This window comes from Monodelphis domestica, chromosome 6 (assembly GCF_027887165.1).
Source record: "Monodelphis domestica isolate mMonDom1 chromosome 6, mMonDom1.pri, whole genome shotgun sequence".
NCBI classification, from domain to species: domain Eukaryota; kingdom Metazoa; phylum Chordata; class Mammalia; order Didelphimorphia; family Didelphidae; genus Monodelphis; species Monodelphis domestica.
In genome coordinates, this window is record NC_077232.1 from 157,619,742 (window position 1) to 157,645,956 (window position 26,215).

General features: G+C 36.1%; 1 protein-coding gene and 1 pseudogene across 8 annotated transcripts in view; both read right to left on the minus strand.

The window, feature by feature from the left end:
* Nucleotides 1-18,501, minus strand: LOC130455151 (UDP-glucuronosyltransferase 2B31-like; annotated as a pseudogene).
* The window catches only part of LOC100010818 (UDP-glucuronosyltransferase 2A2), a 251,836-nt gene that overhangs the window by 45,801 nt on the left and 179,820 nt on the right, over nt 1-26,215 (minus strand). Inside the window, exon 1 of one of the 8 annotated variants that reach the window (XM_056802695.1) lies at nt 18,508-18,663. The exons of the other annotated variants lie outside the window; for them this stretch is intronic. Coding sequence (XP_056658673.1) covers nt 18,508-18,616 — 109 coding nt within the window. The 5' untranslated portion in view covers nt 18,617-18,663. Of the gene's footprint in view, nt 1-18,507; nt 18,664-26,215 lie in introns of those variants that run through there. 8 annotated transcript variants of the gene reach the window in all.

Consider the following 26,215-nt stretch of genomic DNA (forward strand, 5'->3'; position numbering starts at 1 on the left):
CTACATATTACTATGTTCTTTTCATTATGAATTTCTGGTTATATTACAAAAGGAATCAATAAGGAAGTTAAAATGTAACCAATTAGTTAGTAGCCTTCCCAGTAAGATCTAGAATGATACAAGGATGGCTATTATCCCTAATACTATTTAGTGTTATACTAGAAACACTAGCAGAAGCAAGTAATGACTGGTTTTCAGCTAAGACCTTTTGATTTCCCTTTTTGGTTTGATGTATCCTGCTTTTCATGGCTTTCAGCAGGTCATTTCTGGTCTTCAATTTGCTTATTTTGATTTCTCGGCTTCAATTTCCAAGTGCGAGATTCTGTCTTTTAAACTGTTATTTTCCTTTTGAAATATTTCTCACTTTTCTTTCCAAATCACTTCCATCTTTCTCATAATCTGAGATTTAAACTCTTCAAGAGCTTGGGTGTGTTTACTTGTTTGCCATCTTCTGCTGTCTCCTCTTTAGTCTGGATTTTTTTCTGAATAAAAATTATCAAGGGTTAAGGTTTTCTTCTTGGATTTTTTGGTGGCTGTGGATTGTAGTTCATGGGAATTGGTGGCCATTGTCTTGTTACTTCCTGGTCAGAAGTCTAAGTGAGGAATATGGGCTATCTTTATATTGGGTTCCCAAGAGGTTTTTTTCCCTAATGATATTTTTCGAGTTCTCAGCAGTGTCTACTGTGGGCAGCCCTTCACAGTCTTTTAATCCAAGTTCTATGTTCCTCAGTCTCCTTGGGACCAAAGTCTCAATGCTCTTAGGGGCAAGTTGAGCCCCTGAGAACTTAAAGATTACCTCCACAGAGGTCTGAGTGTGGAGTGTAGGCAAGTCTCTATATTGAGCAGAGGAGAGCTTTTTGCCCAGGGGCTATTTTTTGAGTCTCTGTGGCATCTGCTCTGCCCAATATCTGTGCCCTATCTCCACATTTTCTCAGCCTTCTGGGGTTTCAAGTCTGGTTTCTCTTAGGGATAAGTCTGTGTTGATCTCATCCATCTTCCCTCTGAGAATTTAGAAGTTTGTCCCTTGTCTTGCTCTGATTCTGGCACCATATGTGGAGTGGGGAAGGGGTGATGATCTTGCCCCTTGGTGGGAGTAATTTCACCCCCTTTTAGCATGGAAATGCCCTAACTTTGCCTACCTTCTCTGCTGTGCCCTACCATGCAACTCCTTCACTGAACTGACTTTGGGATTGCCCTTCTGAGGCACTGTGTCTTGTTTGGTGAAGAGGAGAGGAAGAGCTTTGCTTTTATTCTGGGACCATCTTAACCCAGAAGTCTAGCAGTAGTAATTAGAGAAGAAAAAGAAATTCAAGGGATCAAAGTAGGAAATGGGGAAATTAAACTATCACTCTTTGCAGATGATATGATAGTATATTTAGAGAATCCTAGAAAACCAACCAAAAAGCTAGTAAAAATAATTACTTATTTTAGAAAATTTGTGGGATACAAAATAAATCCACATAAATCATCAGCACTGTTATATATTTTCAACAAAAATTAGCAGGATGAATTAGAAAGTGAAACTTCATTGAAAATCATCCTTGACAATATAAAATATTTGGGAATCTATCTCCCCAGACAAATACAGCAATTATGTGAATAGAATTACAAAACACTCTACACAAAGAAAACTAGATCTAAATAATTGGAAAAAGACATTACCTTCTCATGGGTAGGCTGAGCTAGTATAATGTAAATAGCCATCCTACCTAAATTAATTTACTTATTCAGTGCCATACCTATTAAAGTACCAAAAACTGTATTAGAGAATTAGAAAAAAATAATAACAAAATTCATCTGGAAGGAAAATGATAAGGAAATCAAGGGAAATTATGAAAAAGAATGTGAAAGATGGTTGCCCAGAAGTACCAGATCATAAATTGTAGGTGCTTTTATTATCTTAGAGCAGAAGGATCTTTTGTCTTCATATGGATTTGAAAAAAAATGCCTTTCAGGAATTTTTTCACTCATTCCATCAATGTTATTTTGTTAGCCAATTCTGTCATGGGTATAGGGACTTAGGAAGGAGAGGATGGGAGGTCACTACAATATTTTTTATAAGTATTGCCAAAAGTGAGGTGAAGACTGTAGATGAGAGGGGTTTCAAGTATTTTTGCTATTCATTCAGCACAAAGAGAAAAAGTACCTGCAATAACAACTTCATGTCTGGCTTCCTTCAATGCCTTTATAAGCTTCTTGTTCACAACAGCACCCTCACAAATTTGTCTGGTAAACATTGAAGAGTCCAAAAATGCACCTTGAATCTCTGTAACATACTCCCAAGGCTAATGTTTTGGCAACTGAAAGGTATATTCACTGATCCTTTTGTCAAATATAAGAAACAACATCCTCATTAGTGAAAGGCACAGGAAAAATATCAAAATTGAAAGCATATGATCTGGTAGGATCAATAAGAACGGAGGCTTACATCAGTACAGTGACTTCATAGTCCTTATATGCAAGCTCTTCTAGGATAGTTTTTATATTTATCCAGTGACTAGACTCAGATGGCCACACTAGGATCTTCCCACAGAACCCACAGCTCAAGCATCAGAGCTACAGTACCAAAAAAATTGAAAGCCACTTCTCAGATCTCATGATTCAGCTTTTCACTAGCTGCTAAGTTCCTTCTTTTGTGTGTTCTAAATTATATCTTGAAAGGAATTGATAAAGAAGTTAGAAAGTAATTGAGATCTGTTGAGTCTTTATTCAGAAAGATAAACCTTGATCTTGGGTTCTGTAAAGATTGAATTTGGCTCTCCCCTGATTGTAACAATGAAGGCACTTAGCTCTTCCTTGAATGTGAAGATTAAGTTGTAATGCCCTGTCTATTTTTAGATTTGAATCCCCAAAGTGTAAAGCACAGTACTTAAAGTTGAATATGGAGATCTATCCATTTTGGATTTTAACCACAAAAAGGTGTGAACACCCATTTCATACACTGAGTCGGAGGTCTATATGAAAGAGTGCGCAGTCCTGGAGTGGAGTATCTGCTGTGATTGGTAGACATAAAAATTTAAGGGAAGTGAAAAAAGAGAAAAAAAGTCTTTAAAAGTGGAAGGGAGACACTTGGAGTGAACACAGATACCTGGAGAAGAAGACATAACACTTGGACTTGGCCATGGAACTCTTCCCTGGTGGAGCTCGTGTGGGAGACCTCAGACTGCTTTCCTTTTATTATATTTATTTATTTTTTTAAAACCCTTACTTTCTGTCTTAGAATCAGTACTGTGTATTTGTTCCAAGGCAGGAGAATGGTAAGGGCTAGGCAATGGGGGTTAAGTGACTTGCCCAGGATCACTCAGCTAGGAAGTGTCTGAGGCCAGATTTGAACCCATGACCTTCCATCTCTAGGGTTGGCTCTCATACCACTATAGAAGAGGTATCATAGAGTTGCTCTGAATTTCCTTCTATTACGATCATTACAAAGCATTTCAAAAGGTCAGAAGTCAAAGCAGGATGAGCAGAGGGGCTCTTCCATTGGACACAGCATGAAGGGTAAGTAGTGAGATGTGATTTTTATTTCAGAAGGAGTAAAACAGGAGAAGGAAAAGTATAGGTTGATCATCTCCTCCCACCTATAAAGCCAGAGTCGGAGTCAGGACCAGGGCAATGTCTGAATTCTAGGGGACGGCTACACTAAGGATAAAACACCTCAGACTTACCCCTGGAGGCTGTTCCAGGCTCTGGTAGTGACTTTCAAAGGTTAGTAGCACCAAACTCACTGTTGGCAGCCTAGGTAGCAGCACAGTGGCAGTGGTAGCAGGAGGGGCAGGGAAGACCGCCTCAGTACAAAACACAGCAAAGACTGTTACACCACAGATTACACCTAGAAATTCCACGCCTTGCAGGTGAGGTTCTGGCCTAGTACTGGCCTCATGAGGCAGCAGGCCATAGCAGCATTAGTAGCAACAATAGCAGCAGGAGTAGCAAATGCTTCAGGGAAGATAGCCTCTAGGCAAAATTCATCAAAGCCTGATATATGTACCAGAAAAAAAAAAAGCTTCAGACCTACCATGCTCTGGAGGTGAGGATCAGAGTTATATAGTACTGGGCTACCTTAGGACTCTGACAGAGAAGATAGCCCCAGGGCAAGCACTGCTGGACAGAAGCTAAAATAGAAATGACCAACAACATGTAGGACTTCCAGTCCTACAGTAGAAAAATGGGTAAACAAAAGTAAAACAATTCTTGACCCTGGAAAATTTCTACAGAGAAAAAGAGCAAACAACAGAAGCAACAGGAGAGACTGAGAAACAAGTAAGCATATGCAAACTCTCCAAAAAAATGGAAACTGGTCACAACCTGTGGAGGAACTTAAAAACAGTTCAAGAACCAAGTAAGACAGATAGAAAAAAAGGGAAAAAGAAATGAAAGTAATACAAAAAGAAAATAATACCTTAAAAGGTGAAACCAGCCCAATGGAAAGAACAACATGGAAAACAAATGAAATAATGAGCAAATTAAAAACCAGAATTTACCTGCTGGAAGAACAAAGAACTCCAATAATGAAAAGGGTGCCATGAGAACCAGAACTGACCAAATTGAAAAGGAGAATCAAAATATTGATAAAAATCAGTCTTTAAAGAATAGAATTGGGCAAGTAGAATCTAAGGACTTCATAAGACATCAGGAAACTATAATACAAAATCAAAAGAATGAAAAAATATGAGGAATCATGAAATTTCTCATTGAAAAAAACAACAGACCTGGAAAATAGATCCATGAGCAACCATTTCAGAATTATTGGACTACCTGAAAGCCATATTACAACAAATTATTCAAGAAAATTGTCATGATATTCTTGAAGGGGGCTTTGAAAGAAGCTACATATAACTCCCTACATTACATTCCCAAATGACAACTCCCAGGAATGTTATAGCCAAGTTAAGACCTTCTGGGCCAAAGATAAAAAACTACAAATGTCCAGAAAGAAACAATTCAGATATCATTGAGCCACAGTCAGGATTACACAGGATCTGGCACTGAAGGACAACAAGATTTGGAATATGACATTCCAGAAGGCAAGGGAACTGGGTCTACAACCAAGAATCGCCTACCCTTCAAAACTGACTAAACAATTTTAGGGGAAAGTGTGGGTATTTAATAAAATAGAAGATTGCCAAGCATTTCTGAAGAAAAGTCCAGAATTAAACAGAAAATCTGGTGTCTAAATACAAAAATCAAGAGAACCATAAAAGGGTAAAAAAGAAAGAAAAAAAATTGAAGGGCTTCAATAAAATCAAATTAATTATACTCCTTATATAGAAAAATGATATCTGTAACTCTTAAAAATCATTTTCATTATCATAGTAGATAGAAGAAATATATATAGGCAGAGGGTATGGTATTAAGCTGTTTAGGATGATATGTAAAAACATTTTAATTGTGGAAAAAAGAGTATTGTCCTAAGAGAAATATAAAGTAAGAGGTAAAATGGGGTAAGTTATACTACATAAATAGGGGAACAGGGTGGGTGAGAATGCTATTACACGAAAGGGAGAATGACAGTGGTGACAAGAAGGTTCAAACATGATGGGGTGACTGTCATTTAACCTGAGGGTTATATTTTCCTATAAATAAATGGTTTTCCTATAAGTGTGGGAATTTTTGCTTTTTTTTCCTCTAAGTTTGAGGCACTTATAGCTCACTTAACTAGAGGAGAGTAGAGTGCTTATGCCCCTTGCCTCAAGTTAGGCTTCCCAAGCCTAACTACATCACCTGCCTCCCTGCCCAGGGGCTTGCCTGACATTCAGTGGGGGAAAGGGCACAGAATGTGGTCTCTGGGTGGGACATGGGTATAGCACGTGATGTGGGAGGAGGGGTGAGAGTGGACTTGGCACTCTATCTCTAAAAGTTTCCCCATATCTGGTCTAGGCAATTTGAGTTAGTGATATGCACAGGGACAAATAGGTAAGAATTGCCTGAGATCTAATTTGAATTCAGGATTTCCTCATCTCCAAGCCTGCTCTCTATTTCCTGAGTCAACTATGTGTTCCTAAATTTCTTTTATAATCAATCTAAGCAAATTAAGTGGATTCTGGAAACACTATCCAGAACAAGAGGAATTCAGATTTTTATAAACCTTTTCCCGTGTAGTTCATATGAACTATCAAGACCCCCTTTTTCTGTTTTGTACCAACTCAAATTTAATGCCAGAGAGCAAAAATATACATCACTTACATACATTTAATTGAAAACTAAATTATTTTGACATAAGCTTTCCATATCTGATTGGCTATGGGGAACCAGTGTCATTTCCTTAAGATACTCCATTTGTACTCTTTCACACTAAAACATATAAGCCATGGATCCAATAGACAATTCTGACACATAAACCACAAAGAAACCCAAAGCTTACCTAACACATCACTGTAAAACTGATTTCAATCCTTCAAATCAAAACTCTGAAACCAAAAGTCAAAGTAAAGGGTGAAAACCATTTTTTTCACTCTCTCCATGAATGTCATCTTGTCAGTCAATTCTGTCAAGGATAGAGGCACAGAGGTAGGAGGGATTGGGAGTCCTCCACAGTATTTTTCATAGGTATTGCCTGTGGTGAAGCAAAGACTATAGACAAGAGGGATTTCAAGTGTCTCTGCTTTGATCTCAGTACAAGGACACAAAGCATCTGCAAAAAACAAATTCATATCTGGCTTCCTTCAGTGCTTTCATAAGTTCTTGTTTACAATAGCACCCTCACATATCTATTTTGTAATCTTTGAAGTCTAAAAATGCAGCTTGCATGTCCATAACATATCCCTCTTGGTGGTAGTTTCGGCAACTGATAGATAAATTTACTGATCTTTTTTGTCAAAATAAGCTATAGCGTCCTCATTAGTGAATAGCAGAGGAAAAACTTCAAAGTTGAAAGCAGATGATTTGGTAGGATCAATAAGAACAGAGGCTGAGGATGCCAATACAGAGACATTGTGGTCCCTCTGTGTAAGCTCATCTAGGTTGGTTTTCATATTTATGCTGTGACTATACTCAGTTGGCCACTCTAGGATCTTCCCACAGAACCCACAAATCAGGCATGAGAGCTGCATTACAAAAAAAAAATTGAAACCCACATCTTAGACTTCATGACTGAGCTTTTCCCTAACTGCTAGATTCCTTCTTTCATAGACTCTAAATTATATCATGAAAAGAATGGATAAAGAAGCTAAAATATAATTGAGATCTGTTTAGTCTTTATCCAAAAAGATAAACATAGATGTCATGGGTCCTGATGTCAAAAGTGAAGTTGATTTGGCAAGAGCTTCATACATGGCATGGGCTTTGGTGTCAAAGAGTTCATTTACCCAAGGTCATCAAAGTTTTCAGTCCAAAGTTCAACATCTACTTTCTTTCTTCACATTTTAATCAATGGTTTTTTTTTCAGGATCTGAGGAATAATTTTAAATTACTCAGGGTTAGAGGAGGAATGAACCAGAGCTGCTCCATGTCACCACAACTTCCCAGAAAACAGAGCCTACTTATAATTAAAAAGGAAAAACCAGCAAACAACAAAAAAAACCTCATGTAATTCTAAAGAATTTTTATGGAGACAAAGAGCAAGGTGTAGACTCAGAAGGGGACAGTGAACAAAAAGGAAACACAAGCAAAGTAAAAAATAAAAATATGGATTTGACACAAATTCTCCTAGAGTTCAAAAAAGACTTCAAAACCAATTAAGAGAGATAGAGGAAAAATGGGGAAGAGACATGAAAGTGATGTAAGAAGAAAGGATATTGACACAAGGAGAAATGGAATTGATGCAAGAAGAAATGGGTCATTTGAAAAAGGAGAACCAAAAACTGGCAGAGGAAAATCAGGTCTTAAAAATCAGAATTGTTTGCTTCTTGGCCTTTTGACTAAGATCAAGTGTAAAAATCAGAATTGACCATCGAGAAACCAATCTGGTTTGGTCAGCTGAATAGGGTATGATAATTTTCCTAGTTTTCAGAAATCTATCACATCAAAGGGATTGTATTCCCTTTGGATGGGACTATTATAAAAAATTTTTATATCATTGCCAAGGTAGATCAGGGTAAGGAGGAGCCAATCAGATCCCAAGAACACATTTGGAGCCTATTACGGAAAAGTAATTTTTCTTTTTGGGAAATGAAGAACCTTGGACTTATCATATATGTCAAACAACTCAGCTTAACAGAGGACCTCCTTTTGACAAAATTGGATGTGCGTACAATAGAAAAATGAGAAGTAAAGTTGAGAACACCCATGTGACACAATACCAGGCCTGGAGTTAGAATTCCCAAGTTGAAATCTGGACTTTGACACAATAGCTGTGTAACTATGAGCAAATCACTTCCCACTGGTTGTCTTAATTTTTTCATCTGTAAGAAGTGCTGCAAAAGGAAATGGCAAGCTAATATCCTTGCCAAGAAAACTCTGAATAGGATAACAAAGAGTTAGACACAACTGAAATAACAGAACAACATTAATGAGAGGATAGTGGGGAAGATAACTGAAAGAGGCATGGAAGAAAAATAAAAATTATAATAGATTAACCATTGAACTATAGATTTAGAATAAAAAGGCATATTGAAAGTCATCTAATCTAAACTCTTTACTATATTGTTTGGAAAACTGAGAGATCCTGGGATCACATTTGTAGGAAGTAACAAAGATATGAATGTAGGTTCTGTCTTTTACATCACAATCATTGGCTGTTGCCTATTTCAGGAGCACTGAATCTATGATTCAAGGACTCTTTTGTCTCTGAATATTATCAGAAGGGTAAGTCTTTGGCCATCCTAGGCAGATATATATAAAGCATGCAAATGATTATTGTTTACACAAGAAAATAAGAAATAAAGAATGAAAGAAGAAAGGATTTAAAAAGAGGAAAGTTATATTATATATAAATATAGGTTTCCATTATGTAATTATTAAAGTTATCATTCCCCTATCCCCAGATCCTGACTTAATAAACTCCTGAGAAAGAGAGAGAAAAAGAGAGACAGACAGACAGACAGACAGAGACAGAGACAGAGACAGATAATTTATTTTTTTCTGGACTGAATCATAAATTTTGAACTGGTATTAGAGGTCTATTGGAACCAGCTCTTCCAAGCTCAAGAGACCTATAAAATTTTCACTGTGTAAATTACTCAGGGTTTAAAAGATAATTCAATTTCCTTTTTTAAATTATTATTATTGTTTTTACAGGAGCAGGTTTCATAATGAAAGACCATGAATGAGTCTTGATTCTTTTGTCCTTGCATGTCCGGCTGGACCCACTGATTAACACTGGCTACTTTGGTAAGTCAGAGAAAAATCGCTGATGAAATTTTAGGATATGTTTCTGTAGCTCTTACTAGGTTAGAGAATCAAAGGCCAATTTATTCTTTTCCTTTCCTTTCCCTCCCAGCTCAGATTGGAAAAAAGTATAAGTTCCAAGGCAGAAGAATAGAAAGGGCTAGGCAATGAGGATTAAGTGACTTGCCTAGGGTCACATAGCTAGAAAAAATTCAAGATCAAATTTGAATGCAGGTCCTCCTATTTCCAGACCTGAAGCTCTATTTGCCCTGTGAAGGACATTTTCTGATCCCATTGGGAAAGTTTTTGTTGGAAATGAATGTATTTCTCCAATCCTTGTGACCTTAAAGATCTACGTTTGATATCATTCCAAGTTCATGGACTGTGATGTTATAAAATAGTCTCAATGACTGAAAATATTGGGAATTGCCTTTTCAAATATCCCAAGTAATCTCATTAATAATAATGTCCTCTACTAACAGTACTTAATATCCTTCTAGGAATTTTGCAATTTGCTTTTTTGTTACCCCACTCACTGGAGCTAATACATCAGGCACCCTTTTGGGATTATAACTCTAAAGAGTTGGAGTCATTTTTTGAAGGTACAACAAAAGCACAGGAGACAAAAAGATATTCTACTAATGCATGCACAGTCCTGAAGGTTGAACCATTTCACTCTGTGAATGGTGAATGGAAGTGGGGAAACACAAGAATCTGAAGATCTGTAATCAATGCTTAAAGGGGTGATCTAAAAAGTTCTAACTTCATAATAATGTTCTACATTGTCAAGCAACATATCTGGTATTAAAATTTAATAAACTTTGGAATTCTATACTTTTTCAACCAAAAAGGAGTTTTCTTTTTCCTGTTGGATGGAAGATTCTTGCTCCAAAATCTTGATTTCATCCTTTAGGTGGGAAAGGTGAACAACTGGTTTTTCCCAGATAAGGAATCTCTCCTAACTTCATGTCCTCAGGCAACTGTCATTCTCTCTTAACCGATTTGAAGATATTTTTGTAGAGAACTCTAAAATATAACCAGACAACCTGGCCCTATAATTTGTAGAATCATTTCTTCCTTCTTTTCTCTAGATTTTGAGTACTGACAAGAGTCAAATTATCTTAGTTTATTGTGGAGGCAATGTTTTATAATATATTCCCCATTCCTCATCTATTATCTTTGCAATTTTTGAAAATGCAATATTATTTTACTTCATGCCCATAAATTTCTAGGAATGTCTTTCTTTCTTGCAAAGTGATTGAGAATCATCTCAGTCTCAATTAAAATTATTTTCATTTTTGTGATGACTTAATTCTTTCACATACCAAAGTTTATGCCTCGTAAGTAGAGAAAGGAAGATCAAGTGTGGGATTCTACAATGCCTCTACCATCTATCTAATCATTCAACTTAAAGTCTTGGCATGAAAAAATGTACATAATACTGATACTTGTCAGAGATAGAACCTTTTCTGTGCAAAATGGGAAAACATCTTTAAGTTTCCAAAACCATCATCCATTATCAATCTGCCATCTATCTCTCGATGACCCCCAAAAGAAAAGTCTTTTGTAGTAGTCCAAGCATACATTTTATGGGTACTCAAGACCATGCTTATGAGCTACATGATCATTTTTACCAAGCTAAGTTCTATGCCCTTGGTTCAGTACTTCACCTTGTCTAATTGTGACCCAGTCCTGAGGTTACACTCAGGAAGAATTAATTAACAAACAAGCTTAGATGCCTTAGACCATATGAACTGATTTGAGCATTAGCTACATCCATTGGTGTGGGATCTGGCAGTCACATCTTGTGATGATTACCTAATTTGTCAGATCACCTTTGTCCCTTCCCCCTTCCTTTTTTTTAATCCAAATAAAAATGAGTTTGTCCAAAGAGGAGGAAGTTTTCCACCATAGCTCTTGACCACTGAAGCTTTTCACCATCAGAGCTCAATTCTACCTAGAACTTACTCACTGTAAGGACTACTCCTTTGCTTCAATTCTCTGGTCTCTGAGTCTTTATTGTGTTCCTCTATCTTATCTCCATCAGAGGAGCATGCTGGAGCCCAGGTTGTTGAATACTTAAGCTGTGAGTATTTCTTCTTTTATTGTTTCCCCTCTCCTTTTCCCTCATCACCCATTCTCCCTCAGTCTTCAACCTCCCTTCTGAATGTTAACCCATGAATATATTAATCTGTGGTTGCTGGCAGTCACATCTTTTCTATTTCCAAATGAGTAAATGTAAAAGGAGTAAGGTGATAAAATGATACCTTAGCTTACTAACAGAAGCTTAACTATTGCAGATTGGATTGGCATTATTGAATTCAATACATGCAGGTACCACAGATCTATATATAAATCGATCCACAGATCTATTAAAATGACTATTTAAAGAACTTGAACTGGTCAAGAAAAAGGGGAAATAGTTAACGCAAAGGTTTGCAAACATATTGCTTAAACGTATTTCCACAAAAAAGGGTCGATATCTTTATCAATGAAACACGTAAAACAGAGGTGATAGCCATCAAAAAAGACAGAATAAATTTTTTAATCTTACCTTTCTTCTTAGAATTGATACTAATACTGTTTACAAAGCAGAAAAGCAGTAAGGTAGAAGCAATTGGAGGTAAGTGATTTGCTCAGGATTAAACAGCTAGGTAAAATTGAACCCAGGATTTCCCACCTCCATGCCTTGCTTTCTATCTCCTGAGACAACCATGTTCCCCTAAATTTCTTTTTAAATCAATCTAAGGAGATGAAGTGGATTCTAGAAACATCATCCAGAACAACAAGAACTTTGACTTTAGAGGCCCTTTCTCATATAATTCCTATAAACTACCACCACCACTTTTTTCACTTTTGTACCAAAGCAAATTTAAGATCATAGAGTAAAAGTATATATCAGTTAAAAACATTTTACAGAAAACAAAATTATATTGACATGAGCTTTCTAAACCTGATTCACTGTTGAGGATCAATGTGATTTCTTTAAAACACTAAATTTGTACTCTTTCACACTAATATATATTCATATATATGTGTGTGTGTGTGTGTGTGCATGTGTGTGTGTGTGTGTGTGTGTGTGTGCCATGGATTCAATAGACAGTTTTGAAATTTGAACCACAAAGGAACCCAAAGCTTATCTAAAACATCACTGTGAAATTGATTCCAATCCTTCGAAACAAAATTCTGAAACTAAAAGCCAAAGTAAAGGGTGAAAACCATATTTTTCAGTCTCTCAATGAATGTCATCTTGTCAGTCAATTCTGTCAAGGCTACAGGCACATAGGAAGGAGGGGATGGGAGTTTTCCACAGTGTTTTTCATAATTGTTGCCCACAATGAAGCGAAGACTATAGACAAGAGGGATTTCAAGTATCTCTGCTATGAACTCAGCCCAAGGACACAAAGCATCTGCAAGAATGACTTCATATTTGACTTCATTCAATTCCTTCATAAGTGGCTTGTTCACAACAGCACCCTCACATATCTATTTGGTAATCTTTGAAGAGTCCAAATATAAGCAACAACATCCCCATTAAGTGAATGGCACAGGAAAATCCTCGAAGTTGAAAGAAGATGATTTGATAGGATCAATAAGAACGGAGGCTGAGGATGTCAGTAAAGTGATTTCATGGTTCCTCTGTGCAAACTCATCTAGGATGGTTTTCACATTCATCCTGTGTCTATACTCTAGGATCTTCCCACAGAACCCATGGCTCACACACCAGAGCTGCAGCACCCCCCTCCCAAAATTTAATTCCACTTCTTGGTTTGCTTGACTGAGTTTTTTACTAGCTGCTAAGTTCCTTCTTTCATGTGCTCTAAATTATATCATGAAAAGAATTGATAAAGAAGTAAAAATGTAATTGAGATTTGTTGAGTCTTTATCCAGAAAGATAAACCTTGGTCTTAGGTAATGATGGCAAAAGTGAAATTGATTTGGCAAAAGCTTCATAGATGGCCTGGGCTTTGGTGTCAAAGGAGTTCATTGAACTAAGTTCACCAAAGTTTTCAGTCCAAAGTTGAATGTTCACTTTCTTTCTTGGTATTCTAGTCTCACTGGTCTTTTTGAGGGACTGAGAAATGGTTTTAAATTACTCAGTTTAAAAAAAAAATAACTCCATTTCCTTTTTTAAATTATTTTTTTTCAGGAGCAGATTTCATAATGAAAGGACATGAATGAGTCTTGATTTTTTGTTCTTGAATGTCATGATGGAGTCACTGACCAAAACTGGCTACTTTAGTCAGTCAGAGAATAATCATTGATTTATTTTTAAGACATCTTTCTGTTGCTCTAACTAGGTCAGAGCATTAAAGGTCCATTTATTCCTTTCCTTTCCCTCCTATCTTAGATTTGAAAAAGGTATCAATTCAAAGACAGGAGAGTGGTAAGGGCTAGGCAATAAGGATTAAGTGACTTGCCTAGGGTCACATAGCTATGAAATGTCTGAGACCAGATTTGAACCCAGGTCCTCCCATTTCCAGACCTGACTCTTTAACTGCCTGAGCAACCTTGCTGCCCTGTGAAGGCCAATTTCTGATACCACTGAGAGAGTTCTTGTTGGAATTGAATCTATTGCTCCCATTCTTGTGACCTTAAAGATCTACATTTGATATTCCTCCCATTATTATCAGGTAAGGTTGAGTTCATGGAGTTATGAAATAGGCTCACTGATTGAAAATATTGGGAATTGACTCTTCCAAACATCCCAAGTAATCTCATTGATAATAATGTCCCATTATAGCAATACTTAATAATTCTGCCAGGAATTCTGTAATTTTTTTTTGTTATTTCTGGACTTTCCTAGCCTTTTCTAAGATTTCAAAGGGCATGTATTGAGGCATCATGTAACTTATCAATATGTATTGAGTTCATTTGCGTATCAAAGAGAATAAAAGAAAGGGATGCAGCCAGCTCCTCCCACTTCGAGGACATCGACAGGTTTGTCCTACAGACCAACTTCTCCCCTTTCTCTCTCCTCTTTTTCTATCCTGAGGCCTGGCCCTTCGGTCAGGTCTCTCTCTCTGTCTCTCTCTCTTTTCCAATGCTAATACCTAGCATTGTCTAACTCTTTCAGTCTCTAATCTCTCTCTCTACTGAGCTAGTATTATCCTCTGACCAGTGCAGTGTTGAATTGGGATCACTGGATGGGAATAACCTTAAAAGTAACGTCCAGTGGTTGGAGCATGGCTGTGGCTCCCGAATATTAATAATAATTGATTACTGACTCATTACTCATATCTCAAAGGTCCACTCTTTCACACCCTTCGCGGGATTCACAAACTTCTATCCCATTTCTATTTTCCTACCATAAAGCTTCTTGCTGGCCGGGAGGCTTTACATGGATTTAAAAATAGTAAAAAGTGACATGATGAATTTTAAAATAGTAACAACATTATTCTGCAAAGCTTGTAGGTTTTACCAGATTGACAAAGTATCCATGACACAAAAAATGGTCATAAACCTCTGATTTAAAGTGTAATTGTGGATTAATGTGGAAGTAGTATGAGCTGAAAAATATATTTACAGTTTTCAATTAATTGTAAAAAGGTAAAAGTAATAAGGCAATAAAATGGTATCCTTGCTTACTACCTGGAACTTAAGTGTTGCAGATTAGATTGGCATTATTGTTTTCAATATATCCAGCCAGTGCTAGTTACCTCTATAGATCTATTAAAAATGACTTTTTAACAAGGTTGTACTGGCCAAGGAAAAGGGGAAATAGTTAACTGAAAGGCTGGTAATCCTATTGCTTAAATATATTTCCACATAGACACACAAAACTGGGACAATATTGTTATCAATGAAACACGCACACACAAAGCAGAGTCAATTTATTTTTTTTTAAATCCTTATCTTCCTAGCTTTGATGTTAAGTGTTGGTTTTAAGGCAGGAAGAGCAGTAAGGGCTAGGCAACTGTAGTTAAGTGATTTGTCTATGTTTACATAGGTAGGAAGTTTCTGAAACCAACTTTGAATCCAGGATCTCCCGTCTCTGGGCCTAATTCCCTATCCACTGAGACACTTAGATGCCCTTAAATTTCTTTTAATATCAAGGCGATATTTCAATATCAACACCTAAGGAGATTAAGTGGATTTTGGACACATTACCCAGAACAATGGGAACTTGGATTTTTAGAGATCCTTTCTCATATAATTCCTGTAAATGACCACAACTTCCTGTGTACATGGGGAATAAGAAGGGAAATGGCGGGAAGGGGAATAAAACAAGGGTGGGAGAAATAGAGCCTGATTAAAAGGAAAACACTGGTGTGGAGGGAAATAGTGAAAGGAGAAAGGGAAGAATTTAAAGAGGAAATCAAAATGATTGGGAATACACAGTTGGTAATCATAGCTGTGAATATGAATGTGATGAACTCAACCATAAAAGGGAAATGGATAGCAGATGAATGGGATGAACTCAACCATAAAAGGGAAGTGAATAGCAGAGTGGATTAAAAACCAAAATCCTACCATATGTTGTTTACAAGAAACACACATGAGGCAGGGTAAAGGTTAGAGTCTGGAGCAGAATTTATTGGACATCATTTGAGAAAAGGAAGACACAAGTAGCAATCATCATCTCTGAAATAGCTAAAGCAAAACCATATCTGATTAAAAGAGATGAGAAAGGTAATGCCATTCTGATACAAGGCAGCATAGATAATGAAGAAATATCAGTACTCAACAAATATGCACCAAATGGTATAGCATCCAGATTTTTAAAGCAGAAACTATTGGAGCTTAAGGAGGAAATAGATAATAAAACTAGCAGTTGGGGACCTCAACCTTCCTCTATCAGATCTAGATAAGTCAAACCAAAAAATAAATGGGAAGTAAGAGAAGTGAATGAAATTTTAGAAAAATTAGAGTTAATAGATATCTGGAGAAAAGTGAATAGGGATAAAAAAGGAATATACCTTTTTTTTTAGCAGCACATGATACATATACAAAGATTGACCATTTAATAGGGCAAAAAACATTGTGAAAGGATGCAGAAAAAACAGGAAAAACAAATGTAAGTTTTGCAGATCAAAATGTAATAAAAATTATAATTAGCAAGGGTTCATGGAGAAGCAAACTAAAAATTAAATAATCTAATTCTCAAAATTGGTGGTTATAGAACAAATAATAGTAACAATTACTAATTTCATTGAAGAGAATGACAATGAGTAGACAACATATCAAAATCTATGAGATAGAGCCTAAGCAGTACACAGGAGAATTTTATATCATTCAATGCCTATATTAAAAAAAATTGGGCATGCAAATAAAAAAAACAAACAAACAAGAAAAAGAACAAATTAAAAACCCTCAGAGACCAATTCAGAAATCTCAAAATCAAAGTAGAAAATAATAAAATTGAAAGTAAAAGAACTATTTAATAAATATGATTAGGAAATGGTATTTTGAAAAAAAAACATAATATAAAGTATTGGTTAGTTGAATTAAAAAAAGAAAGAAGAGAATCAAATTAACAGTATCTTGAATTCAAAGGGTGATTTCACCTCTACTGAAGAGGAAATTAAGGCAATTATTAAAATCTATTTTACCCAATTATATAATTAATATGGCAATAAAAGTGAAATGGATGAATATTTACAACAATATAAATTGCCCAGATTAACAAAAGAGGAAATAGAATGCTTAAATAATCTCATATCAGAAAAAGGAAATCCCTAAGAAAAAATCCCCAGGGTCAGATGGATTCACAAGTGAATTCTATCAAATATTTAAAGAACAACTAATCCCAATACTCTACAAACTATTTGACAAAATAAGTATTGAAGGAGTCTTACCAAATTCTTTTTACGACACAAATATAGTACTGATTTCCAAGCCATGAAGACCAAAAACAGAAAAATAAAACCATAGACCAATCTCCTTGATGAATAAAAATCTTAAATAAAATACTAGCTAGAAGACTATAACAAGTTATCACAAGGATTATTCACTATGACCAGGTGGGATTCATACCAAAAATGCAAAGATAGTTCAATATTAGGAAAACCATCTGCATAATTGACTTTATCTAAACAATCAAACCAATAGAAATTACATTATTATCTCCATAGATGCAGAAAATACAACACCCATTCCTGTTGAAAACACTAGAACATATAGGAATAACAAGGCCTTTCCTTAAAATAATAAGCATCAAAACTATCAGCAAGTATCACCTGCAATGGGGATAAGTTAGAAGTCTTCCCAATAAGATCAGGAATGAAGAAAGGGTACACATTATCATCACTACTTGTATGGGATGGAGCCCTTTCTGTGTAAAATGATAAGCCCATCTTGAAGGTTCTAAAACTAGGATCCATTATGTATCTGTCAGCTCTCAGTAGATAACCTAAAAATACAAGGTTCTTCTATGTCCAAATAAGTAAAGATAAAAGGAGTAAGGTGATAAAATGATATTTCATCTTACTTCCAGAACCTTAACTGTTGCAGATTGGTTTGGCATTATTGTATTCAATTCAGGCAGTTACTGCTAGTCACCTCCTTAGATCTATTAAAATGACTATTTAAAGGAACTTACACTGGTCAAGGAAAGGGGGAAGTAGTCACCTCAAAGGTTTACAATCATATTTCTTAAATGTATTCCCATAAAGCAGGGTTGATATCTTTGTCAAGAAACACATACATAAAACAGAGGTGATATCCATCAAAAAAGACAAAAGAATTTTTTTTGGAAACTCTTACTTTCTGTCTTAGAATTAATACTAATATTGGTTTCAAGGCAGAAAAGCAGTAAGGGGTAAGCAATTGGAGGTAAGTGATTTGCTCAGGGTCAAAAAGTAAGGAAGTGTCTGAGGTCAATTTTGAACCCATCTCCATGTCTTGCTTTCTATCCCCGGAGGCATCTATGTGCCTCTACGTTTCTTTTAAAAACCAATCTAGGGAGATTAAGTGGATTCTGGAAACATCATCCAGAACAACAAGAATTTATGTTTTAAGGGCCCTTTCTCATATAATTCCTATAAACTACTACCACATCTTATTTTTTCTCTTTTGTACCAAAGCAAATTTAGGATCATAGAGTAAAAGTATAAATTAGTTAAATACATATCACTAAAAATTAAATAATTTTGACATAAGCTTTCCATATCTGATTGACTATGGGGAACCAATGTGATTTCCTCAAGGCATTAAATTTGTACTCTTTCACACTAAAACATATAAGTCATGGATTCAATAGACAGTTCTGACACATGAATCACAAAGAAACCCAAAGCTTACCTAATACATCACTGTAAAACTGATTCCATTCCTTCTCATCAAAATTCTGAAACCAGAAGTCAAAGTAAAGTGTGAAAACCATATTTTTCACTCTCTCCATGAATGTCATGTTGTCAGTCAATTCTGTCAAGGCTACAGGCACATAGGAAGGAGGGGATGGGAATCCTCCACAGTATTTTTCATAGGTGTTGCCCAGGGCGAAGCGAAGACTATAGACAAGAGGGATTTCAAGTATCTCTGCTATGACCTCAGCGCAAGGACACACAGCATCTCCAAGAAGAACTTCATATCTGGCCTTCTTCAATCTTTTCATAAGTTCTTTGTTCAGAACAGCACTCTCACAGGTGTGTTTCACAAACCTGGAATACTGGAAAAAATTTTCTTGAAGGTTGGTAACATATTCTATTAATGAAAGATTTGGCATTTCATAAGTTCAAAATGTGATCATTTTTTCAAAGAACAAAGCTACATCTTCTTGAGTTGTCTGCACAGGAAAAACCTCAAAATGGAGAGTTGGTGAATTATTGGGATCCACCAAAACAGTAGCAGGAGTTTTCAGCACAGTCACCTCATGACCTTTGCTATAAGTTCATCCAGGATAACCTTCATATTAAGCCAGTGACTATACTCCATAGGCCACACCAGGACCTTCCCACAGGACCCACAGCTAAAGAGGTTTAACTGTAGCAGCAATACAGCTAAAATCCATTTCTCACACACCATTATTATTACTATTTTACAAACTACTATGTTCTTCCCATTATAAATTCCTGGTTATATTACACAAGAAATCAATAAGGAGGTCAAAGTGTAACTGATTAGTTAGAAGCCTTCCCAGTCAGATTAGGAGTGAAGCAAGGATGCCCATAATCTTCACTACTATTTAATATTGTACTAAGAATGCTAGCAGTAGCAATTAGAGAAGAAAAATAAATTGAAGGGATCAAAGTAGGCAATGAGGAAACTAAAGAATTACTCTTTGTAGATGATATGATGGTATACTTCGAGAATCAGAAAATTAATTAAAATGATAGTGGAAATGATCAGTAACTTTAGCAGAGTTGCAGAATACAAAATAACCTCACATAAAAATCATCAGCATTTCTATATATTTCTAACAAAAATCATCAGCAAGAATGAGAGAGAGAAACTCCCTTGAAAATCACTCTTGACAATATAAACAATTTGGGAATCTATCTCCCCAGACAAATATAGCCATTTTATGAACAGAATTACAAAACACTCTTCACACAAAGACAATTAGATCTAAATAATTGGAAAAACAGTAATTCATCATGGGTCAGACCAGCTAATATAATAAAAGTAACTATATTACCTAAATTAATTCATTTATTCAGTGTCATATCTATCAAACTACCAAAAAACTATATTTGAGAATTATAAAAAATAATCACAGAATTCATCTGGAAGAACAAATGATCAAGACGATCAAGGGAAATTATGAAAAATTATGTGAAAGATGGTTGCCTAGAAGTACCAGATATTAAACTTTAGGTGCTTATCTCAGAGCAGAAGACTCTATTGTCCTCATCAAGATTTGAAAAAAAAAATGCCTTTCAGGAGTTTTTTTACCCATTCCATCCATCTTATTCTGTTAGTCAATTCTGTCATGGGTACAGGGACATAGGAAGGACTGGATGGGAGACTTCCACAATGTTTTTTACAAGTATTGACAAAGGTGAGACAAAGACTATAGATGACAGGGATTTCAAGTATCTCAGCTATGAGCTCAGCACAAGGACACAAAGCATCTGCAAGAACAACTTCATACCTGTTTTCCTTCAACACCTTGATAAACGTCTTGTTCACAAGAGCACCCTCATAGATTTGTCTGGTAAACTTTGAAGAGTCCAAAAATGCACCTTGCATCTCTGTAACATATCCCCCATTGTAGAAGTTTTGGCAATTGATAAATTCATTGATTCTTTTGTCAAATATAAGAAATGGCATCCTCATTAGTGAAAGGCACAGGAAAAACCTCAAAGTTGAAAGCAGATAATCTGGTAGGATCAATAAGAATAGAGGCTGAGGACATCAGTACAGTGACTTCATGGCTTTTTTCTGTAAGTTCATTTAGGATGGTTTGATACTTCCCCAATGACTAAACTCAGATTGCAAACTAAGATCTTCCCACAGAACCAGAGATGTAGCACCAAAAAAATTGAAAGCCACTTCTCACATCTCATGATTCAGCTTTTCACTAGCTGCCAAGTTCCTTCTTTTGTGTGCTCTAAATTATATCTTGAAAGGAATTGATAAAGTTAGAATGTAATTGAGATTTGTTGAGTCCTTATTCAGAAAGACCAAGAATCTTTGGTTTTAGGTGCTGATGACAAAATGATGTTGAGAGGGGCTGAGACAAGATGGAGGCCTAATAGCAAAAAAATCTTGGGGCCGCTATGCATCTCCTTCCATTTTGGTCAATATAAAGCATCTCAAAAGGTCAGAAGTCAAAGCAGGATGAGCAGAGGGGTTCTTCCACTGCATACAGCATGAAAGGTAGGCAGTGATTTCCGTGTTATAAGTGGTAAAACTGGAGAAGGAAAAGTGACCATCTCCTCCCACCCACCAAACCTGAGTCTGAGCTAGAATCAGGGCAATCTCTGAATTCTAGGGGGTGGCTACACTAAGGAAAAAAACACCTCAGACTTACCCCTAGAGTCTGTTCCAGACCCTGGCAGTGACGTTGAAAGCTTAGTAGCACTGAATTCACTCTTGGCAGCCTAGGTAACAGCATAGTTGCATTGGTAGCAGGAGGGGCAGGGAAGACAGCTTCAGTACAAAACAGAGCAAAGTCTGTTACACCGTTGATCTACATCTAGAAATTCCAGGCCCTGAAGGTGAGGTTTCAGAGTTCCAGAGCTCTGGACTCGTGAGGTAGCAGGCCACATCAGGAGCAGCATAAGATATAAAAACTGCAGGGAAGATAGCCTCTGGGCAAAAGAATTCAAAACCTGCTACATGTACCAAAAAAATCTTCAGACCTACCTTTGGAAATACCTGGCTCTGGAGGTGAGGATCAGAGCTATATAGTACTGGGCTACCTTAGGGCTCTGACAAAGAAGTTAAGATAGCCCCAAGGCAAAGCACTGCAAAAGAGAAGTTAAGACCTAAATGACCAGCAACATGCAAGACTCCCAGTCCTCCAGTGGAAAAATGAGCAAACAATAATAAAATAATTTATTGAACCTGGAAAATTTCTACAAAGAAAAAGAGCAAAAATCAGAAGCAACAGGAGAGGCTGAAAGACAAGTAAGTACCTACAAACTCTCCCAAAAAATGGAAACTGGTCACAATCTGTGGAGGAAATCAGAAAAAAAGTTTAAGAACCAAATAAGACAGAAGAAAAATGGGGAAACGAAATGAAAATAACACAAAAAGAAAACAATACTTTAAAAGCCCAATGCAAAGAACAATACAGAAAGCAAATGAAATAATAAGCAGATTAAAAACCAGAATTGACCTGCTGGAAGAACAGACAAAGAACTCCAATGATGAAAAGGCTGGCATGAGAACCAGAATTGACCAAATTGAAAAAGAGAATTAAAATATCATTGATGAAAAGACTAGATTATTAAAGACTAGAATTGAGTAAGTAGAATCTAAGGACTTCATAAGACATCAGGAAACTATAAAACAAAATCAAAAGAATGAAAAAAATAAAAGGAAACATGAAATTTCTCATTGAAAAAACAACAGCTCTGGAAAATAGATGGAGAAGAAACCATTTCAGAATTATTGGACTACCCGAAAGCCATGACCAAAATAAAAGCCTAGACATCATATTACAAGAAATTATCCAAGAAAATAGTCATGATATTCTTGAAAAAAGAGGCAAAATAGACATTGAAAGAGTCCTCAGATCATCCCCTACATTAAATGCCCAAATGACAACTCCCAAGAATGTTATAGCCAAGTTAAGACCTTCTAAGTCAAGGAGAAAATACTTCTACTACAAATGGCCAGAAAGAAACAATTCAGATATCATTGAGTCACAGTCAGGATTACACAGGATCTGGCTGCCTTCATATTGAAGGACCACAAGGCTTGGAATATGATATTACAGAAGGCAAGAGAACTGGGTCTACAACCAAGAATCACCTACCGATCAAAACTGACTATACAATTTTAGGGGAAAGTATAGGCATTTAATAAAATAGAAGATTACCAGACATTTCTGAAGAAAAAATCATAATTAAGCAGAAAATTTGATGGCCAAGTACAAAATTGAAGAGAACCATAAAAAGGTAAACATTAAGAGAAAAAAAATTTAAGGGCTTCAATAAGGTCAAACTGATTATATTCCTATATGGAAAAATGATATCTGTGACTCTTAAAAATCGTTTTCATTATCATAGTAGGTAGAAGAAATACACATAGTGTAAAAGGGAATTCTTTGTTCTCTTTGCCTATTTTGAGTTAACACTTTGGTTAAAAATAACTTAGTGCATGACTACATTGTGAAGACAGGATTAACTCTCCTTTGTCTATTTTTGAATTGAATCAACAAAAGCTTGAACACCTTACTTAGTACTGGGTGAGAAACTAGCAAGGAACTTAGAGAATTCACACTCATAGAAATTCAATCAGGGAATCTGTGAATCTTTTTAATGAGAACTTAACCCTCAGAAGGTTGATCCTACAAACACTGTCCTTTGGGCAGTGCTAGACTATTTGGAAACTGTTATTGGCCCCTCTGAAGAGGGGAGGGGACAAGGAGTCACCATAAAGAGCAAGCCCAAACCCTTTTAGGTCAGATTGTCTTTGAGAAGATAGTCTGAAGAGACTGTCTTTTGGAAATAGTCTTAGATAGTCTTCAAGAAAGCTTCACTAGTTACTACAGCTTGGGTTGCGTGCTTGGAGCTCAGTTTCTACTTGGACTCTGACTCTTGGACTACTTATTTAGGTGGGTAAAGTCTGACCCTTTTCCTAGGTTCTGGAGAGACTAGCTTCCATCTTGGATGAGGCCACATTGTTACTCACTACCAGTCTTCCTGGTTGAGAGCTAATTAATCTCTGCCTAGATTAAGCAGACCTGGAGCAAAACATTTACGTTGATAGGATAGATAACTTCTCCATCCCCCAAACATTTCCCTTCTTTATTGTTTTTTCTCTATTTGTAAACATTTGTAAACAAATTTCTGACTCTAGATATAATAAATACTGGTGACCATGTAATTTCATGTAATCATTATACAACCATTAATTTTACCCTTTACAATAGGCAGAAAAGGATGGCATTAAGGTGTTTAGTATGATTTGTCAAAACAAATTTAATTAGGGGGAAAAAAGAGGATTGTACCAAGAAAAAATGCAAAATAAGAGGTAAAATAGGGTAAATTATATCACATAAAAAGGGGCATGGCGGGGGGAGAATAGTATTACAAGAAGGGGAGGATGAGGGTGGTAACAAGTAATATGTAAACCTTACTCTCATCGGAATCAGTTCAGAGAGGGAGGAACAACTAGATTTATTGGGGGTATAGAATCCAAACTTACCCTACAGAGAAGTAGAAGGGGAATAAGGAAAGGAGGTGTTGGGATGGAAGTAATATAAGAGAGGGAAAAGTTGGGGGTGGTGATTAAAAGACCTTAAAGAGAAGTAGGAGAGGTATATGGGGGGGGGATGGAAAGGCGAATAAAATAAGAGTGGGGGAATGGGGATTGATTAAAACAAAACACTTGTGTGGTGGGAAATTGTTAAAGGAGAAAGGACAGGATAAAAAGAGGAAATCAAAATGATGAGGAATAAACAGATGGTGATCATAACTGTGAATATGAATAGAATGACCTTGCCCATAAAATGTAAACAGAAAGCAGAGTGGATTAAAACCCCAAGTCCCATTATATGTTGTTTATAAGAAACATACATGAGGCAAGTAGACATACACATGGTAAAACTAAGAGGCTCGAGAAGAATTTATTGGGCATCAACCGAGAAAAAAAAAAGACGGGTGTAGTAACCATGATTTCTGACAAAGCTAAAGCAAAAATAGATCTGATTAAAAAGATAAGTAAGTTAATTGCATCCTGATAAAAGACAGCATAGATAATGAAGAAATATCAGTACTCAACATATATGCACCAAATGGTATAGCATCCAGATTTTTAAAGAAGAAACTATTGGAACTAAAGGAGGAAATAGATAGTAAAAACTATGCTAGTGGGGAATCTCACAGAGAACATTACAAAATATAAAATGTATAATTTCAATTTTGTTAAATTATAAAAGTTTTGTATAACCATAACTAATTCAACCAATATTAGAAGGGAAACAACAAACTGGGGAAAAATTTCCTCTGACAAAAATCTGATTTCTCAAATTTATAAGGAACTAAGTCAAATACACAACAAATTAAGCCATTCACCAGTTGAAAAATGGTCAAGGTATAGGAATAGGCAGTTTTCAGATGAAGAAACCAAAACTGTCAACAGTCACATGAAAAATGTTCTAAATCCCTCCTGATTAGAGAAATGCAAGTCAAAACAACTCTGTGGTACCATCTCACATTTAGTAGATTGACCAATATGATAGTAAAGGATAATAAATGTTGGAGGGGATATGGCAAAATCAGGACATTAATGAACTGCTGGTGGAGTTGTGAATTTATCCAACCATTCTAGAAGGTAATCTGGAATTATTTCCAAAGGGCTTTAAAAGAATACCTGCCCTTTGATCCAGCAATACCACTACTAGGTTTGTACCCCAAAGAGATAATGAAAAGGGGTTGTACAAACTTATTCATAGCTGTACTCTTTGTGGTGGCAAAAAATTGGAAAATGAGGGCTTGTTCCTTGATTGGGGAATAGCTGAACAAAATGTAATGATGGTGATGGAATACTGTTGTGCTGTAAGGAATGATGAACTCTAGGATTTCTATCTGAATTGAAAGAACCTCCATGAGTAGATGCAGAGTGAAATGAGCAGAACCAAGAGAACATCTTGCATAGAAAGTAAAATGTTGTGGAATGATCCAATGTAAAGGAATTTACTTTTAGTACTAATGCAGTGATCCAGGACAATCCTGAGGGTCTTATGAGAAAGACTGCTATCTACACCAAGAGAAGAACCTATGGGAGTAGAAACTCAGAAAAAAAGCCATATAACATCTCTTATTCAAATGGATATTTGAGGGGTGTTTAGACTTTAACAGATAATTCTATTGTGAAAATGAATAATTTGGAAATAGGTACTAAGTGATGACATTTGTATAACCCAGTGAAATTGCTTGTCAGCTCTGGGAGGGGGGAGAGAAAAAAGGAGGGGAAGAAAATGAAGTATCTAAACATGGGAAAATATTTTTAAAAATTAAAATTAAAAAGGAAAGAATCAAACATAAGTGAGAAATAACTGAAGAAAAAAAAGTGAAGTTGATTTTGCAAGATCTTAATAGATGGCATGGGCTTTGGTGTCAAAGGAGTTCATTTACATAAATTCACCAAAGTTTTCAATCCGAAGCTCACTTTCTTTCTTGGCATTCTAATCAGGGGCCTTTTCAGGGGATGAGAATTGGTTTTAAATTAACTCAGGTTTAAAAAGTTAACTCCATTTCCATACATGATTATTATTATTTATAGGAGCAGATTTCATGATGAAAGGACATGAATGAGTCTTGATTATTTTGTCCTTAAATGTCATGATGGAATCACTGACTAACACTGGCTACTTTCTTCTTAAGCCAGAGAA